At 47.1% G+C, this 20,858-nt stretch overlaps 1 protein-coding gene across 2 annotated transcripts in view; it reads left to right on the forward strand.

The window, feature by feature from the left end:
• Nucleotides 1-20,858, forward strand: part of CEP44 (centrosomal protein 44) — a 38,610-nt gene that overhangs the window by 5,487 nt on the left and 12,265 nt on the right. For both annotated transcript variants that reach the window (XM_077279514.1, XM_077279515.1), the window contains exons 3-4: nt 3,185-3,332; nt 3,708-3,854. In XM_077279514.1, coding sequence (XP_077135629.1) covers nt 3,185-3,332; nt 3,708-3,854 — 295 coding nt within the window. The remainder of the gene's footprint in view (nt 1-3,184; nt 3,333-3,707; nt 3,855-20,858) is intronic.

Genomic DNA, 20,858 nt, shown 5'->3' on the forward strand with positions numbered 1-20,858 from the left:
GAAAATCTTGGCTTATGCTCCAGTATATACGGTATATTAAAGTACACTTGTAGTTCTGGTGAACCACAATGTTGCTCTGATTAAGTCTTTATTGGGGTTGTCCTTCCTTAAGAGTATATAAGAACCTAGGTGGTGGCCCGATTCTAACGTATCGGGTATTCTAGACTATGTAGGTAGTATATAGCACAGGCTACGTACTATATTGCACAGTGATGTAGTATATAACATAACCGACATAGTATATAACATAGGTACGTAGTATATAACATAGCCATGTAGTGTATTGCACAGGTATGTAGTATATTGGTCAGCCACGTAGTATATTGCACAGCCACGTAGTATATTGCACAGTCGACGTAGGATATAACACAGAGCACGTTGTATATTGCACAGCCACGTTGTATATTGCACAGTCACGTTGTATATTGCCCAGCTACATAGTATATAGCACAGAGATGTAGCATATAACAGAGCCCACACAGTATATAGCAATGTGGGCATTATATGCGTGGTTAAAAAAGACATAATAAAAAATAAACATTTACCTTCCGAAGGCCCCTTGAATTCCTGGCGCCTGTGTGCGGTGCACGCGGCAGCTTCCGGTCCCAGGGTTGGTATGAGCGCAGGACCTGTGATGATGTCGCGGTCACATGACCGTGATGTCATAGCAGGTCCTTCTCGCATAGCTTCCTTGGCACTGGAACCTGCCGCTTGCACCGCCGAGAACAGAACGCAACATCGGAAGGTGAGAATAACTTTTTTTTTTTTTTTTTTTTTACTATTTGTAACATTAGATCTTTTTAGTATTGATGCTGCATACGCAGCATCAATAGTAAAAAGTTGGTCACACAGGGTTGATAGCAGCGTTAACGGAGTGCGTTACACCGCAGTCTGTTAACGCTGGCATTAACCCTGTGTGAGCACTCAGCGCTGACGGCAGGGCAGTAAAGCAGCGGCCATTTCGCTGCCAAACTATGGCCGTCGCTGATTAGTCGTGGCAATGGTCGTGGGCGTTTTGCCACGACCAATCAGCGACTTGGATTTCCATGACAGACAGAGGCCGCGACCAATGAATATCTGTGACAGACAGAAAGACAGACAGACGGAAGTGACACTTAGACAATTATATAGTAGATCATCTACAATGGTGTAAAATAAGTCCTGATTGATTCCTCTACGTTTCTGATCCAACTCTGCCTAAACCCTTTACTGATCCCTGTACTTCCTGTTTGGGTTTAGAGACATAAAGACAGTGGTACTCTTGACATGCCACAAATAAAAATCTTTTATGATGTCATTAATAGGGTTCCTTTAAGGGGATCCCTAAAGAGGATGACCTCTATCTTTATATTAATAGATGTGTACAGATATGTTGGGGACATTATTCTGTGGCACTTACTATCAGTAATTATTAGTACGGCCATCCTCACCGAGTGCAAACCACTTCTGTTCTCTACATGGCCACTGGTGGAGGAGCGCCTGACCAGTTTATCTGTCTCCTTCAACTGTAAACCGCTTTCCCATGTATTTTATTTGGAGGTGGTTCATGGACCGATTCGGTCACAGACCTCTCCACCAGAGGTCATCTTGAGAACATTAAATCTGTGCCGCCTGTGAGGACGGCTGTATAAGCTCTGCAGGAGGAAATCCTGTAAGACCAGGTTCACATAGCGGTTTTGGGCACATGTCAGTTGCTCGATCGAGGTTTCCATTTTGAAGTCCTGAAAAATGGAATTCGGGTGCAACCGCGAATGCCTGGGACCATTGACTTTAATGAGTCAGATGGAGTCACTCTATGATTTGTCTGACCTTCTTTTTCGGTAGTGTCTGGTCACAAAACGTGGTCGCTTGTGTTTTTCTTTTCGCCTCAAACAGACGAATACTGTTGACAAGTAGGTCAGACGGCAGGCGGAGGGGGCCGGGAAATCGCCGACTGGAGGCAGGTGGAGGGGCCGGGGAATGGCAGACTGGAGGCAGGTGGAGGGGCCAGGGAATGGCAGACTGGAGGCAGGCGGAGGGGCCGGGAAATGACAGACTGGAGGCAGGCGGAGGGGCCGGGGAATGGCAGACTGGAGGCAGGCGGAGGGGCCGGAGAATGGCAGACTGGAGGCAGGCGGAGGGGTCGGGAAATGGCAAACTGGAGGCAGGCGGAGGGGTCGGGGAATGGCAGACTGGAGGCAGGCGGAGGGGTCGGGGAATGGCAGACTGGAGGCAGGCGGAGGGGCCGGGGAATGACAGACTGGAGGCAGGCGGAGGGGCCGGGGAATGACAGACTGGAGGCAGGCGGAGGGGCCGGGGAATGGCAAACTGGAGGCAGGCGGAGGGGCCGGGGAATGGCAGACTGGAGGCAGGCGGAGGGGTCGGGGAATGGCAGACTGGAGGCAGGCGGAGGGGTCGGGGAATGGCAGACTGGAGGCAGGCGGAGGGGTCGGGGAATGGCAGACTGGAGGCAGGCGGAGGGGTCGGGGAATGGCAGACTGGAGGCAGGCGGAGGGGTCGGGGAATGGCAGACTGGAGGCAGGCGGAGGGGCCGGGGAATGACAGACGGGAGGCAGGCGGAGGGGCCGGGGAATGACAGACTGGAGGCAGGCGGAGGGGTCGGAGAATGTCAGACTGGAGGTAGGCGGAGGGGTCGTGGAATGGCAGACTGGAGGCAGGCGGAGGGGTCGTGGAATGGCAGACTGGAGGCAGGCGGAGGGGCCGGGGAATGGCAGACTGGAGGCAGGCGGAGGGGCCGGGGAATGGCAGGCGGAGAGGCCGGGGAATGGCAGACTGGAGGCAGGCGGAGGGGCTGGGGACTCGCAGACTGGAGGCAGCTGAAGGGGCCAGGGTATCGCCGACTGGTAGGAGAAGACCCAGTATGCAGTCCGGCCCCTGTGTAGCAAAATCTAATTAACAGAAAACTTCAAATTGTGATGAAAGAACCACAAAGCGGATTTCTTCAACCAAATGTATCAATCAGATCAGCAGTACAGCACCATTACAGCCATGTTTTTATGTTCCATTACAGAATCGTGTGGACAGGCCCACTTTAAAGAGGTTGAAGGAGATGAAAAAAATAATTTAATTCTTCCTAAACTAATGACACCTTGAAATATTTGAGTAGCGTTGTGTGCACTGATTGGACTCTTGAGTAATAATTTGAGGGGATATTTTAATAGTTTAATTCTTTTTGCCACTAAAGGTTGGTGAAAGGAGATCCCGCAGCATCGCTGCCAATCATCAGCTACACCTTCACTGGTTATTCCGCGAACATTGCCGAGATATTAGTGTCACTAGACGTTGAGCTTGCTGCAAAGAGTGACCTGAGATTTATTGATGCCGTATACAAGGTAAATGTTCTTCTGCTTTTGAAACGACTTTTTAATGGGCTTGTCGCGCTAGGCAGGCCCCTTCTATGAAGCGTAGCGGGGAGTGTCGGTGTGATGCACGTTAGTCACAGTGGGCAAAATATATTGGGTTGGGTGAAGCGCTTTCCAGTGGTAAGAGGGATCCATTCCGAACCCTTGGCTATCCAACAATTCTCGGGCCGGCTTAAAGGTTGTCGAATAAGTGAACTATCCCTTGTTAAACGCTGTAGTCCGCTATGTAAAATACACCAACCTTCTACTGCTATTCCACATCGGCTTTTTTCCCAGGTAGTGCTGGACTTTCCATTCCTGAGCGTTCTGTGTGTAAGGGATAAGCTTTCTGATCCGTTGTTGCAGGTTCTCCGAGATGTCTTCCATTACAAGCCTGTGTTAACAAAGCAGCAGTTTCTCCAGTGTGGATTCCCTGAGCGGAGGATACAGACCGTATGCGATATCATTGACTGCGTAGTTAAGAAACACAAAGAAATTGTGAATCACAGCAAGGTACGCAGGCGATTTGCCTCCAGTTATGTATGAAGTCCGCCCATGCTGCTTAGTTATAGTGCTTGGCAATGTTTGGGACTCTGATACAAACTGGTGGAGGGAGGTGCGCAGGCTTGGCTTCTCTGCACTGACAAGCAGAGCACCACAGGACCCTTTCAATATGGATACAGCTTTCACCGTTGGAAACCGCATCTGTTCAACATCACTACCATCCCCCACTTTAAAGAGCGGGCAAGTTTAATTTTTTTTTTTTTTTTAAAGCATTTTTAATAGCAGTTGAAAGCAGATCTGCTACCTGATCTAACAGAGGGGACTGCTCAGCCAGTGATTGCCGGCATTTCCACTTATTTCCTATGTGTCAAGTCAGGACCGGGTAGTGGAGACTGACTATAGGTGTGCTCCTGCTGTTAAAATGCTTTAAAGCAATGGTCGCATTTCTCATATACGCCCACAGGCTCAGTGGCATATCAAACTGAGCTTTACTCACCATCCTCAGGTCCAACGCTGCCTCTATACCTCTGCTCCGATCTCTGTTGATCGGCTGGAGCCGTTACATTACGTCTAGAACAGTGCAAATCATTGAGTCCCTGGGTCTTACCCTCTGTAAATTGGCGGAGCCCCTAAGTTTCATGAATTGTCTGCATTATGGGTCAGAAAAACTAACAAATGCTTATTTATGAAGAGGAAAAGGCTTATCCTGAAAACCCCTTAACCAGTTTAAGCCCTTTTCAAGAACAATTGTAACACCCTTTAAAGGCTGTTTTCACACAGGTTGAGATGGCAATGACCTGGTGGGAGGACCACCAAGCTGTCCACACGGGCTCAGGGAGACAAGGGCAGAGACAGGATGTGGACCACGCAGTCACTGACGTGGCACCACACTTGCTCACAACCCTGACAGGCTGAGAGGCCCCTTTCACTAGCACCAGAGAAACAGCGGCTGGTCATCCCAGTAGAACTGCCACCAATTCCACGTTAGATATAAGACTGTCCATTAACGGGATTATATCGGTCCAGATATCAGTCCCAGTAGCATGGAAAGTTAAGATGAGAAGTGGACGTGTGGATTCATGGATCGAGATAAGAGCAACCCAAGGTTAAATTATTTAATTGCTTTATGGGCACGCTAGCCAATACGCTAAATACAGGATAGTTACACATATACAATGACAAGATATGTGAATACAATAGTGGTAGGACAAAAGGTATAAGCAGATGGATCATGTGAGTTACCGGGTTGATGTTCGACCATGTGTTCACAGGGCGGCAGGGAGCATGAGCTGCCAGCTGACTCCTAGGTCCTTCACAGCACGTTATTTGACGTATGTGACACCCCCCTTCCCCCCCACCCTTCGAAGTGGACCACATGCATAAGAGAGAGACCATATAGCCTTACACTAGACTTTACGCTATTTGGGTCACTTCCCTCCTGCCCTCTGGGCTGAACTCAAATCACCTCCCCTTGCCCCTAGAAAATAAAAGCTCTAAACCCTAAGATGTCATAACTCTTTAATGGAAGAGGGAGATGGTTTTGGCGCCATCAGATCTGACCAGGCCCGTGCTACGCGTTGAGACTAAACACATCATTGCTATCTGGTTCCTACTGGCCATTCTATGTATTTCCCCTATTAGAACAAATCGAGACCCTGGGAGGCATTCCGTTTTTTCCAGAGACCTTGAAAATGTACATGATGTATGTCTAGGATGTATAGTATCTCCTTAACTCCTTATGGGATTATGTAGAATGTTCTTTGACAGCTTCAGCATTACTCTGTATTGAAAACATGCCTTTGTCCTGCTCTGAGCTGGCTGGTTCAAAGTGTGAAATCTGTTATTTGCAGCCTTTTGAGGCTTGACCCTCCCCCACCCTGAGCTAGGTGCCTGGTTTCTCCTTGAGTCTTTGAATATATTGGACTCGTATTATATAGCACTGTGTACTTACAACTGCTCATTTTGCCTTTCTACCCAGTTCTTTTCTCTGCTCTATGTAGAAACAGGAAGTCTATTATCCCTGCATTTATCATTTCCCTCTAACTCCTGATCCAGCTTCTCCCTCCTCCCCCTGCTAGGGACTTTTGCAGTGATTCATGACTCATATAGGGAAAATTGACCTCTTGTTTCTGCATAGAGCGTAAAGGATTCAGCTAGTCTGTTTGTAATCACATGATGTCATAGATCTAATGGAAAAGAAGAACTAACTGGGTAGAACAGCAAAATGAGCAATTGTAAGTGCACAATATGATGATTGCAATATAGTAAAAGGATGACAATTTGGATAGATTTGCTTCTTATAAATGCTTTTATTGTGCACTGTCACTTTATTTATACATTAATATTTTTGCACTCCATTGACTGCTATATTTATTGATGGGCATATCAAGAACCAAGTACTTTTGTGATCATTTACAAGGTCAATAGGATTTTTCCATTTTATTATTTTGTCCTGGAATCTGGGTCAGTTTTTAATACATATTTACAGCATAGCTTTTGCACTGTATTCTTCCACCACCATTTTTGTTATATATGCAACATGTAGGAGTAGGTTCACACTGGCCATTAAACCGAGAAAACCTAACAAACAAAATGAACATATCCCCCGCTGCTTACTTACAGCTCGGTGTTGATTTTGTTTCTGGTTTGGTTTTTATATTCAGCATATATTTGAATAGTGGGATAATCTGTCATACTTAGTATTAGAGATGAGCCGATTATCTCCCACGTCCACCGTCCAGGTCAGTGCTCCCTGGTCCAGGGCAGGAGATGCGCGAGTTTCCTTACGCTCTGCGATCCCAGGCTCGGTTTATGATTAGGCAGGCTGGTGAGATGACATAGATGACGCCACACCAGGTTAGCAAATCAAACGCCGCCTCGGAAAGCTCTGCAAAGAGAACAGTGAGCTGGACCAGAGACTGGGGTTGTGCGATCTGCTTGGCTCTACCTAATATCCTTAAAGGGGTTTTCTGTTTAAAAATAAAACCCTATCCCTCAGTGACAGTTTTGTGTGAATTTATTTATTTATTTATTTATTCATTAATAAACTGTGCTTCACCCCCCTCCCTGGGTCCAGAACTAACTCTCCTCCGCCGCTCCCAATGCCTGTTCTAGTCTGCAGCGTTGACAACTCCGGACCTCAGCGGTTCTGACAACTAACGAGCTCACGGAGTTCCGAGCCGCCAGTGTAACATGCAGTGACAGGGACTCTGCACTAGACCCGGGGATGATGAGTTAAAGAAGTTGTCCACTACTATAACCTTTTTTTTTTTTCATAAATCTTGCTATTATGGGCCACTGAAAACATCTACTGTGTTTATTTTAGCAATATTACCTTTTATCATGTTGTAGCAGCATATCTTTAGTGCTGGATCCAGCTCTCATGGGGTTAATCGACAACTTCCTTTCTCCTGACTTATTGTGCTCTAATACTACAAGTTCCATGATGCATTGCACTCGCCTGTAACTCTGCACCTGGCACACCCACTCCAAAACACACCCCAACCTGTTATGGATCCCAATGGCTAGGGGATCGCACTGGACAAGCAAAAAATAACTCAAATAACGGACGAGCTCTAGGGTGATGGAACCTGGGCTGACCGCTGCCCTACTCCTGACAAACACAACTAGAAATAGCCAGGGAGCGTGCCTACGTTGATTCTAGACGCCTCGCGCCAGCCTAAGAGCTAACTAGCACTGCAGAGAAAATAAAGACCTAACTTGCCTCCAGAGAAATAAACCCCAAAGGTATAGTTGCCCCCCACATGTATTGACGGTGAAAATGAGAGGAAGGCACGCACATAGATATGAAAATAGAGTTAGCAAAACGAGGCCCGCTATAACTAGAAAGCAGAAGGATACAAAAGGGGTCTGAGCGGTCAGCAAAAAACCATAATCAAAAACCATCCTGAGATTACAAGCACCCATGTGCCAACTCATGGCACATGGGGAGCACCTCAGCCCACTAGAGCTTCCAACTAGCATAGAGTAATATTTAGCAAGCTGGACAAAAAACAAAACAACTGAAAAGCATAACTTAGCTTATCCTGAGAGATCTGGAAGCAGGTAGTCAGAACCAAACTGAGCACATCTGAGTACATTGATAGCCGGCAAGGGAATGACAGGAAAGCCAGGTTAAATAGGAAACACCCAGCCTCAGATGGACAGGTGGAAACCAGAGACCGCAACTCACCAAAGTCACCCAGTACCAGTTGTAACCACCAGAGGGAGCCCAAAAACAGAATCCACAACAGTACCCCCCCCTTGAGGAGGGGTCACCGAACCCTCACGAGAACCCCCAGGGCGATCAGGATGAGCTCTATGGAAGGCGCGGACCAAATCAGTCGCATGAACATCAGAGGCGACCACCCAGGAATTATCCTCCTGACCATAACCCTTCCACTTAACCAAATACTGGAGTTTACGTCTGGAAACACAAGAATCCAAGATCTTCTCAACAACATACTCCAATTCTCCCTCCACCAGCACCGGAGCAGGAGGCTCAACCGAAGGAACAACGGGCACCTCATACCTCCGCAATAACGACCGATGGAACACGTTATGAATAGCAAACGATGCTGGGAGATCCAAACGAAAAGATACAGGGTTAAGAATCTCCAAGATCTTATAAGGACCGATGAACCGCGGCTTGAACTTGGGAGAAGAGACCTTCATAGGGACAAAACGAGAAGACAACCACACCAAGTCCCCAACACGAAGTCGGGGACCCACGCGGCGACGGCGATTAGCAAACTGCTGAGCCTTCTCCTGAGACAACTTCAAATTGTCCACCACCTGATTCCAAATCTGATGTAGCCTGTCCACCACCACGTCCACTCCAGGACAATCCGAAGGCTCCACCTGACCAGAGGAAAAACGAGGATGAAACCCCGAATTACAAAAGAAAGGAGAAACCAAAGTAGCAGAACTAGCCCGATTATTAAGGGCAAATTCGGCCAGTGGCAAAAAGGCAACCCAGTCATCTTGATCAGCAGAAACAAAACACCTTAAATAAGTTTCCAAGGTCTGATTAGTTCGCTCCGTCTGGCCATTCGTCTGAGGATGGAATGCAGACGAGAAAGACAAATTAATGCCCATCTTAGCACAAAACGTCCGCCAAAATCTAGACACAAACTGGGATCCCCTGTCAGAAACGATATTCTCCGGAATCCCATGCAAACGAACCACGTTCTGAAAAAATAAAGGGACCAACTCAGAGGAGGAAGGCAACTTAGGCAAGGGTACCAAATGAACCATCTTAGAAAAGCGGTCACACACAACCCAGATAACGGACATTTTCTGTGAGACAGGGAGATCTGAAATAAAATCCATGGAAATGTGCATCCGAGGCCTCTTCGGGATAGGCAAGGATAACAACAACCCACTGGCCCGAGAACAGCAAGGCTTAGCCCGAGCACACACTCCACAAGACTGCACAAAGGTGCGCACATCCCTTGACAAGGAAGGCCACCAAAAAGACCTGGCCACCAAGTCTCTAGTACCAAATATTCCCGGATGACCAGCCAACTGTTGTGAATTTGCTTTTTGCTCCCTCTAGTGGTTACTAGTTTTTTGACTTTGGTTTTTCTGTCATTCCTTTTATCCGCACCTGGGTCGTTAGTTAGGGGTGTTGCTATATAAGCTCCCTGGACCTTCAGTTCAATGCCTGGCAACGTAGTTATCAGAGCTAGTCTGCTGTGCTCTTGTCTACTGATCCTGGTTCCAGTTATATCAGCTAAGTCTGCCTTTTGCTTTTTGCTATTTGTTTTGGTTTTGTATTTTTGTCCAGCTTGTTCCAAATCTATATCCTGACCTTTGCTGGAAGCTCTAGGGGGCTGGTGTTCTCCCCCCGGACCGTTAGACGGTTCGGGGGTTCTTGAATTTCCAGTGTGGATTTTGATAGGGTTTTTGTTGACCATATAAGTTACCTTTCTTTATTCTGCTATCAGTAAGCGGGCCTCTCTGTGCTAAACCTGGTTCATTTCTGTGTTTGTCATTTCCTCTTACCTCACCGTCATTATTTGTGGGGGGCTTCTATCCAGCTTTGGGGTCCCCTTCTCTGGAGGCAAGAAAGGTCTTTGTTTTCCTCTACTAGGGGTAGCTAGATTCTCCGGCTGGCGCGTGTCATCTAGAATCAACGTAGGAATGATCCCCGGCTACTTCTAGTGTTGGCGTTAGGAGTAGATATATGGTCAACCCAGTTACCACTGCCCTATGAGCTGGATTTTTGTATTCTGCAGACTTCCACGTTCCTCTGAGACCCTCGCCATTGGGGTCATAACAGCCAACACAGAAGAATGGACCTCGGAGATGACTCTACTGGTCCAATCATCCGGAACAAACAGTCTTTCTGGTGGACAACGATCAGGTTTATCCGTCTGAAACTCCTGCAATGCACGACGCAAGTCTGGGGAGAAGGCGGACAATATTACCCCATCCCTAAGGATACCAGTAGGCCCAGAGTCTCCAGGAGAGTCAGGCACAAAACTCCTGGAAAGAGCATCTGCCTTCACATTCTTTGAACCTGGCAGGTATGAAACCACAAAATTGAAACGAGAAAAAAACAACGACCAACGAGCCTGTCTAGGATTCAGACGCCTGGCAGACTCAAGGTAAATCAGATTTTTGTGATCAGTCAAGACCACCACACGATGTCTAGCACCCTCAAGCCAATGACGCCACTCCTCAAATGCCCACTTCATGGCCAAAAGCTCCCGATTACGCACATCATAATTGCGCTCGGCGGGCGAGAATTTTCTAGAAAAGAACGCACATGGCTTCATCACCGAGCCATCGGAACTTCTCTGTGACAAAACCGCCCCCGCTCCAATCTCGGAAGCATCAACCTCAACCTGAAAAGGAAGTGAAACATCTGGTTGACATAACACAGGAGCAGAAGAAAACCGGCGCTTAAGTTCCTGAAAGGCCTCCACAGCCGTAGGAGACCAATTAGCAACATCAGCACCCTTTTTAGTCAAATCAGTCAAAGGTTTAACAACACTGGAAAAATTAGCAATGAACCGACGATAAAAATTAGCAAAACCCAAGAACCTCTGAAGACTCTTAACAGATGTAGGTTGTGTCCAGTCACAAATCGCCTGAACCTTGACGGGATCCATCTCAATAGTAGAAGGAGAAAAAATGTACCCCAAAAAAGAAATCTTCTGGACCCTGAAGAGACATTTCGAGCCCTTCACAAACAGAGAATTGGCCCGCAGGACTTGAAACACCTTCCTGACCTGTAGAACATGAGACTCCCAGTCATCAGAAAACACCAAAATATCATCCAAATACACAATCATAAACTTACCCAGATATTCACGGAAAATATTGTGCATAAAGGACTGAAAGACTGAAGGAGCATTAGAAAGTCCAAAAGGCATTACCAAATACTCAAAATGGCCCTCAGGCGTATTAAATGCGGTTTTCCACTCATCACCCTGCTTTATCCGCACAAGATTATACGCACCGCGAAGATCTATCTTAGTGAACCACCTAGCCCCCTTAATGCGAGCAAACAAATCAGTCAATAATGGCAATGGATACTGATATTTGACTGTAATCTTATTCAGAAGGCGATAATCTATACAAGGCCTCAGGGAACCATCTTTTTTAGCCACGAAAAAAAAACCTGCTCCCAGAGGGGACAAAGATGGACGAATATGTCCCTTTTCCAAGGACTCCTTAATATAATTCCGCATAGCAGTATGCTCTGGCACTGACAGATTAAATAAACGACCCTTAGGGAACTTACTGCCAGAAATTAATTCTATAGCACAGTCACAATCCCTATGAGGAGGGAGCGAATTGAGCTTAGGCTCCTCAAAAACATCCCGATAGTCAGACAAAAACGCAGGGACCTCAGAAGGAGTAGATGAAGCGATTGAAATCAGAGGTGCATCATCATGAACCCCCTGACATCCCCAGCTTAACACAGACATTGTTTTCCAATCCAGGACTGGATTATGAGTTTGTAACCATGGCAGACCAAGCACTAGTACATCATGTAAATTATACAGTACAAGGAAGCGAATCACCTCCTGATGAACGGGAGTCATGCGCATGGTCACTTGTGTCCAGTACTGCGGTTTATTCATAGCCAGTGGTGTAGAGTCAATTCCCTTCAAAGGAATAGGAACTTCCAGAGGCTCCAGACTAAAACCGCAGCGTTTGGCAAATGACCAATCCATAAGACTCAGGGCAGCGCCCGAATCCACATAAGCATCGACGGAAATGGATGACAGTGAACAAATCAGAGTTACAGACAAAATGAACTTAGACTGCAGAGTACTAACGGCAAAAGATTTATCAACCTTTTTTGTGCGTTTAGAGCATGCTGATATAACATGAGCTGAATCACCACAATAAAAACACAATCCGTTTTTCCGCCTATAATTTTGCCGTTCACTTCTGGACTGAATTCTATCACATTGCATAGTCTCAGGTGCCTGTTCAGAAGACACCGCCAACTGGTGCACAGGTTTGCGCTCCTGCAAACGCCGATCAATCTGAATGGCCATAGTCATAGACTCATTCAGACCTGTAGGCGCAGGGAACCCCACCATAATATCCTTAATGGCCTCAGAAAGACCATCTCTGAAGTTTGCAGCCAGGGCGCACTCATTCCACTGAGTAAGTACCGACCATTTCCGAAATTTTTGACAATATACTTCCGCTTCATCATGCCCGAGAGAGGGCTAATAAAGCCTTTTCAGCCTGAATCTCCAGGTTAGGTTCCTCATAGAGCAATCCCAGTGCCAGAAAAAACGCATCCACACTGAGCAATGCAGGATCCCCTGGTGCCAATGCAAATGCCCAATTCTGAGGGTCGCCCCGCAGGAAAGATATTACAATCTTGACCTGCTGAGCAGGGTCTCCAGAGGAGCGAGATTTCAAAGAAAGAAACAATTTGCAATTGTTCCTGAAATTCAGGAAGGTAGATCTATCTCCAGAAAAAAACTCTGGAATAGGAATTCTAGGTTCAGACATAGGAGTGTGAACAACAAAATCCTGTATGTTTTGAACTTTTGCAGCGAGATTATTCAGGCTGGAAGCCAAACTCTGGACATCCATATTAAACAGCTAAGGTCAGAGCCATTCAAGGGTTAAGAGGAGGTAAGAAGCAGCTAGACAGCAATTAAAGGCTAGGCAGCAAAACTCTGAGGGGAAAAAAAAAAAAAAAATTTCCCTTCAACACTTCTTTTTCTCCTGCTTCAGCCCAAACAATTAACACTTTGTGGGCCGGCTATACTGTTATGGATCCCAATGGCTAGGGGATCGCACTGGACAAGCAAAAAATAACTCAAATAACGGACGAGCTCTAGGGTGATGGAACCTGGGCTGACCGCTGCCCTACTCCTGACAAACACAACTAGAAATAGCCAGGGAGCGTGCCTACGTTGATTCTAGACGCCTCGCGCCAGCCTAAGAGCTAACTAGCACTGCAGAGAAAATAAAGACCTAACTTGCCTCCAGAGAAATAAACCCCAAAGGTATAGTTGCCCCCCACATGTATTGACGGTGAAAATGAGAGGAAGGCACGCACATAGATATGAAAATAGAGTTAGCAAAACGAGGCCCGCTATAACTAGAAAGCAGAAGGATACAAAAGGGGTCTGAGCGGTCAGCAAAAAACCCTAATCAAAAACCATCCTGAGATTACAAGCACCCATGTGCCAACTCATGGCACATGGGGAGCACCTCAGCCCACTAGAGCTTCCAACTAGCATAGAGTAATATTTAGCAAGCTGGACAAAAAACAAAACAACTGAAAAGCATAACTTAGCTTATCCTGAGAGATCTGGGAGCAGGTAGTCAGAACCAAACTGAGCACATCTGAGTACATTGATAGCCGGCAAGGGAATGACAGGAAAGCCAGGTTAAATAGGAAACACCCAGCCTCAGATGGACAGGTGGAAACCAGAGACCGCAACCCACCAAAGTCACCCAGTACCAGTTGTAACCACCAGAGGGAGCCCAAAAACAGAATCCATAACACCAACCCCTCCCTCCTCTCCCCCCTCTATCTTCAAAAAGATTTGTGATGTCATTTCTGTCCAACCTCCTCTTTTACATTTGTCCAACCCACACTCCATTACACACAGATAGATAGATAGACATAGATATATAGAAATATCTGTATGTATTCATCTATTTCCATAGATATGTCCATATCCATGTTTCTAAACCCCTTCACCCCTGGAGCTTTTTTAGTTTTCGTTTTTCGCTTCCCTTCTTTCCAGAGCCATAATTTTTCCGTCAATATGGCCATGTGGGGGCTTATCTTTTGCGGGACAAGTTCTACTTTTGAACGACCCCATTGGTTTTACCTTGTCGTGTAACAGAAAATGTGAAAAAAATTCAAAGTGCAATGAAATTGCAAAAAAACTGCAATCCCACACTTGTTTTTTGCTTGGCTTTTTTGCTAGATTCACTAAATGCTAAGGCTGTGTGCACACGTTGCGGATTTGATTGCAGATCCGCAGCGTTTTTTGCCGCACAGAATTGCATCAAATCCCCAGTGTAGTGCACAACCAATGTAAGTCTATGGGAGCCGCAGACTTGTGCATATGCTGCGGAAAAAGCCGCACCGAAACGCAGCTTTTTTTTCCCGCAGCATGTCACTTCTTCTGTGCGGAACTGCAGCGTTTCTGCACCCTTAGACTTTCATTGAGTCGGGCACATCCGCAGCAAAACCACAGATGTAAAAAAGATCTGCAGTTTTGCTGCGGATGTGGGTCCGAGAAACGCTGCAGTTCGGGAGGAGGGAAGGGTGTGGGCGGTGACTGTGTGCGTGTATGTGTGTGCTGGGTCTGCGGGGCTGTTCGGGTGTGTGCGGGGCTGTTCGGGTGTGTGCGGGGCTGTTCGGGTGGGTGCCTGGCTGTTCGGGTGTGTGCGGGGCTGTTCGGGTGGGTGCCTGGCTGTTTGGGTGTGTGCGGGGGGTCTTTTGAGGTGTGTGTGCAGGCATCTTCCAATGGGACTACAAGTACGCAGCATCCAATCTGCAGCTCATTCGGATGTAATCTGGACAGTGGACACGCACCCTACGCTATCCATACATCTATCAATAGATATATCTATCCAGATATATCTATAGATAGATATATGAATAGATAGCTGTATGCATCTATAGATCTATCTATATGTAGATCTGTCTATCCATTTCATCTATCTGTCTATCTGTGTGTGTAATGGAGTGTGGGTTGGACAAATGTAAAAGAGGAGGTTGGACAATAATGACATCACAAATCTTTTTTTTTGTTCAATAATACATCTTTATTTAGCTTTCAAAAACGCACCAAAACGCATAAAAACCGTGCAAAAACCGCACCAAAAGCGAATTAAAAAATGCATCAAAACCGCGCAAAAAAACGCACCAAAAACTGCATTAAAAAAAACGCATAAAAACTGCATCAAAACCGCACCAAAAACTGCATCAAAACCGCACCAAAATTGCATCAACACTGCACCAAAAACTGCATCAAAACCGCGCAAAAATCGCACCAAAAACTGTATCAAAACCGCACTAAACTGCACCAGGTTTTGATGCAGTTGTTGGTGCAGTTTTTATGCTGTTTTTTGCGCGGTTTTGATGCAGTTTTTGGAAATAAATAAACGGAAAATGTGCATGATTTGAATGGAAACATGCATGAAAAAACGGTTTCGGAAGCCGGATTCATCATTTCACATCTCCGTTTCATACGTTTTTCGCCTTATCCATCGCTGTGGGTTTTTTCGCCGGACAGAAAAACCGTTCCTCTGTATGTGTTTTCGATCCTGCGGAAACAGCTTTTTTCCATCATACATGACGGCACCACGAGAGAGGGGATCCGCCCATCAAGGACAGGAAACCTTCAAGATAAAAGGGGCGGCTCCTCTCTCCACATCAGTTGGTTTCCTGTCCTTGACTGGGAACCCTCAAGATGGAAGACTTCTGATGAAGATAGAAGAGGATGCCCGGGCCTGGGTCGGGTGGATTTGGGCAGGCGCTGGTCTGCTGCACCCGTCACCAGGTACCGGTAGTCGCCTCGGGGGTCAATGTATACCATGCCCCCCCTGAGCGAAGCATGGCCAGAGCCCGTGAGGCGAACGCCCGGGTGAAGATTCTCCACGGGGGCCGCAGGTGGCGCTTCCCCCCTGTCGAGTTAGAAATCCTGCTGTCCACGGGGGTCACTTTTATGGTGCCCCCCTGTTGACCAAAGGTGGCCATGCAGCCCGTAAGGCACATCGGTGCCCGGGCTAGGTAAGCTCCTCGGAGGTTTTGGGGCCCTAGGTTTTGGGGCCCTCCCTGTCGAGCGTGAAGAGCAGGTCTCCCCCCTTCCCCTCCTCCCTGAGTACCTGAAGCTGCAGAGTGGTTTGGAGCGGTGTCCGGAACACTGGAGCATCTGCATGCTGAGAGCTGCGCTGAGCTGAGATCCGTGGCGTGGGCTCCAGCCGGCACCAGGTACCTAGGAATGGAGGTACGTGCGTGCGCAAGGCAGCAGCACTCGGAACGATTTGATGCGGTAGAGGGGCAGGGGGGCCAAAATCTTCGGCGCGCACCGGAAGCAAAGGCCGGGTGCACGCCTGGAAGTAAAGCGCGCATAGGCGCTGAAGCCAGCGGTAGCACTTGGGGCAGGATCAACCAGGGATATGTCTAGTTCCAGCAGTTCTGAGGAAGATCAGGGAGGACAAGGCCGGGGTAATTGTGATAGCGGCCTTCTGGCCGAAAAGACCATGGTTTTACTGGCTGAGAGTGATGTCAGTGACGGACCCGTGGGTTCTCCCCGGAAGACCAGGACCTTCTAACGCAGGGTCCCTTCAACCACCCGCAGAACTCCGGGCTTCATTTGACAGCCTGGCATTTGAGCGGTCGTTACTAGAGAAAGAAGGGTTCTCAGCTGGGTTAATATCCACCTTGCTCAGCAGCAGAAAACCAGTAACGACCAAGATCTATGGGAGAATATGGAAGAAATTCCTCTCCAGCTCAGTGCCAATACGGGAAGGGGAGGTCTCGATAGTGGCAATACTGGAGTTCCTGCAAAAGGGCTTAGATCTGGGGTTAGCTGTTAGTACCCTCAAAGTACACATTTCAGCCTTAGCAGCCCTATTCAACTGTGACCTGGCAAGCAATAGATGGGTGGTGGTTTGTCCGAGCCTGTAGTAGAGCTGACTCTGTTCTATCCCCTACTCCTCCACCATGGGATCTGAATTTAGTGTTAACAGCCCAGACAGAAAGCCCCTTTGAGCCGTTAAATACAACTTCAGATAAAGTACTAACATTAAAAACAGCTTTGTTAGTGGCACTTACATCGGCCCGTAGGGTGGGGGATTTACACGCATTGTCAGCTGACCCCCCTTACACACAAATCATGGACGATAGGGTTGTATTAAAATTAGATCCGGCATATCTCCCCAAAGTGGTATCGAGATTCCATAGGGCTCAGGACATAACCCTACCCTCTTTCTGTCCTAATCCTAGTAACAAGAAAGAGGAGAGACTCCATTGCCTAGATGTCAGGAGATGTATCCTACAGTATCTAGAGATGACAAGATCCTGGAGGAAACAGAGGGCTTTATTTGTTTCGTTCCAGGGGTCAAGGTAGGGCCTTAAAACCTCAAAACAAACTATAGCTAGATGGGTGAGAGAGGCCATTATTCTAGCGTATAGTAGTGCAGGCAGGGCTGTTCCACAGAGTCTGAAAGCCCATTCCACGAGGGCCATGGCGACATCGTGGGCGGAGAGAGCAAATGCTACCATCGACCAAATCTGTAAGGCGGCCACTTGGTCCTCTCCGTCTACATTTTTTAAACATTATAGGCTAGACCTATCTGCTACCTCTGATCTCACATTTGGGAGAAGAGTGTTACAAGCAGTGATCCCTCCCTAAAAGAGAATACATATCTCTGTAACTCTCTCGTGGTGCCGTCATGTACGATGGAAAAACACGGGTATTACATACCTGGTAATGTGTTTTTTCATGAGACATGACGGCACCCTTATATTCCCACCCTTTTGATCACGTCATTAGTTGGGTGCATTATTAGCATTATTTGTATTATACACTCCCTGGGGTATCGGTGAATAGAACCGTATAGGATGTATTATTTATGTGTACACTAACCAGCGGAGTTCCTCTCGTACTCTGTAAAACAACTGATGTGGAGAGAGAAGCCGCCCCTTTTATCTTGAAGGTTTCCTGTCCTTGATAGGATAGGCGGATCCCCTCTCTCATGGTGCCGTCATGTCTCATGAAAAAACACATTACCAGGTATGTAATACCCGTGTTTTTGACGGATCCGGCAAAAAACGGATGAAACGTGTGGCCATCAGGCGCAATCTGTCGCTAATACAACTCTATGAGAAAAAAACGGATCCGGCAGAAAAAGAAGGATCCGTTTTTTTTTCAAAACTCACTGGATTGTGCCTGACGGCAAAAACCTGATGTGTGAAAGCAGCCAGATATATGGATAGATACATCTAGGTATCTATAGATATATCTATCTATAAATATATCTATATATAGATATATCCATAGATATATAATAGAAAGGCCAATGTTTCTAAGGCTACTTTCACACTTGCGTTTTTAGCAATCCGTCGCAATCCCTCTTTTTGGGAAAAAAAACAGATCCTGCAACTGTGCTCGCAGGATGCATTTTTTACCCATAGACTTGTTTTAGTGACGGATCGCGACGAATGGCCACACGTCGCGTCCGTCGTGCAACGGATCTGTCGTGTTTTGGTGGACCGTTGGCACGAAAAAACGTTCAAGTGAACTTTTTTTTGTCCATCGCGTCCGCCATTTTCTACCGCGCATGCGCGGCCAAAACTCCGCCCCCTCCTCCACGGACTTCAGAATGGGCAGCGGATGCGTTGAAAAACTACATCCGCTGCCCACGTCGTGCTCAAATTTCACAACGTGCGTCGGTACGTCGGCCCGACGCATTGCGACGGACCCGTACCGACGCAAGTGTGAAAAAGGCCTTAATGAGCGTTTAATTTAATGGAAAAAAACGGCGTGGGCTCCCGCGCAATTTTCTGCACCAGAGGGGGAAAGCCGACGGCCGGGGGCCAATATTTGTAGCCTGCTATGAATATCACCTTGACAAAGGTCTTCGGACCGAAACGTTGCCGCAGGAGGCAGAATAAATATGTGAGCTGCTTTTCACTATCTGGTGTGGCGCTGTCCTTTTCTTCAGTTTGGATTTGGATGTTCTATCTGGGATGGACCCCCTGGTGAGGACGTGCGCCCTGATGTCCATAGAGACTATATAATTATAGGGTGCGGCTTTACTGCTTTTTGTAACTTGCTATGAATATCAGCCCGCAGCTGTCTGCGTAGCCTTTACTGGCTATTAAAATAGGTGGACCCCCAAAAAAAGACGTGGGGTCCCCCTGTAGGCTACGCAGACAGCTGCGGGCTGATATTCATAGCCTAGAGAGGGGCCATGGATATTGGTCCCCCCGGTTACAAATACCAGTCCGCAGCAGCTGCCCTGGAAATGGCGCATCTGTAAGATGCGCCAATTCCGGCACTTATCCCCTCTCTTCCCACTCCCGTGTAGCGGTGGGATATGGGGTAATAAGGGGTTAATGTCACCTTGCTATTGTAAGGTGACATTAAGCCGGGTTAATAACGGAGAGGCGTCAATAAGACACCTATCCATTATTAATCCAATAGTAATAAAGGGTTAATAACACACACACATTAGGAAAAAAGTATTTTAATATTCTTCATTTCACCATACTTACCATACTTCAGTGCCTGCAAAAAAACGTAAAATAATAAACCGTATACTACCTGTCCGCCGTAGTCCAATTAATAACGAGTGTCCCACGACGATCTCCCCTATAGAACAGTGGTATCGGGTGATGTCACTGCTCTATAGGATCCTCAGTGACACACTGACAGGAGACAATGGCTCCTGCAGTGCATCACTGAGAGGTTACCTTAGGACAAAGTCTCACTTTATGGCAATTGCTGCCTGGGAAAATTTCTCACACAGCAATGCCATAAGTGAGACTAGGGACTATTTTCTCACAGGGGCGTAGGAATACATTGTGAGGAATACATTCTGGAAGGATACCTTCCATCATTCTATTCCTGGAGAGCGGTCGCATCAGCTGATGCTCCTGCTCTCCACGGGAGATTGTCGAGGGACACTCTTTTTAATTGGATTTCTGCGGATCAGGGAGTATAGTGTTTGTTTATTGTTTTAATATTTTTACAGATGACACTGGCTTCGGGGATCAAGGTGACAAGTGATGGTGAGTATGCACTCTATGTTATATGTACTGTATGTATGTTGTATGTACTGTATGTGGCATGTCACATGTTGCATGTCGTTGCATGTCGTATGGTGCATGTCGTCACATGTTGCATGCCGCATGTCATCGCATGCCGCATGTCATCGCATGCTGCATGTCGCCGCATGTCGTTGCATGTCATCGCATGTCATCGCATGTTGCATGTCATCGCATGTTGCATGTCTCATGTCATCACATGTTGCATGTCATATGTTGCAAGTCGCATGGTGCATGTCGTCGCATGGTGCATGGTGCATGTTGTCGCATGGTGCATGTTGTCGCATGGTGCATGTTGTTGCATGGTGCATGTCGTCGGATGGTGCATGTTGTCGCATGTCATCGGATTGTGCATGCCGCATGTTGCATGCCGTCGCATGGTGCATGTCACATGTTGCATGTTGTCACATGTCGCATGTCATCGCATGTTGCCGCATGCTGCATGTCGTCGCATGTAGCATGTCATCGCATGGTTCATGTTGTCGCATGTCATCGCATGGTGCATGTCACATGTTCCATGTTGTCGCATGTTGCATGTCGTCGCATGTTGTCACATGTCGCATTTTATTGCATGTCGTATGTTGCATGTCGCATGTTGTCACATGTTGCATGTCACATGGTGTGTGTTGTATGTATGTATGTATGTACTGTGTATGTGTTTTTTTGTTTTTTTTTACATTCAACACATTAGCCGGATGATGGGATTACTACTGTCCCATCATTGGCTA

Source organism: Ranitomeya variabilis, chromosome 1 (genome assembly GCF_051348905.1).
Source record: "Ranitomeya variabilis isolate aRanVar5 chromosome 1, aRanVar5.hap1, whole genome shotgun sequence".
Lineage (NCBI taxonomy): Eukaryota > Metazoa > Chordata > Amphibia > Anura > Dendrobatidae > Ranitomeya > Ranitomeya variabilis.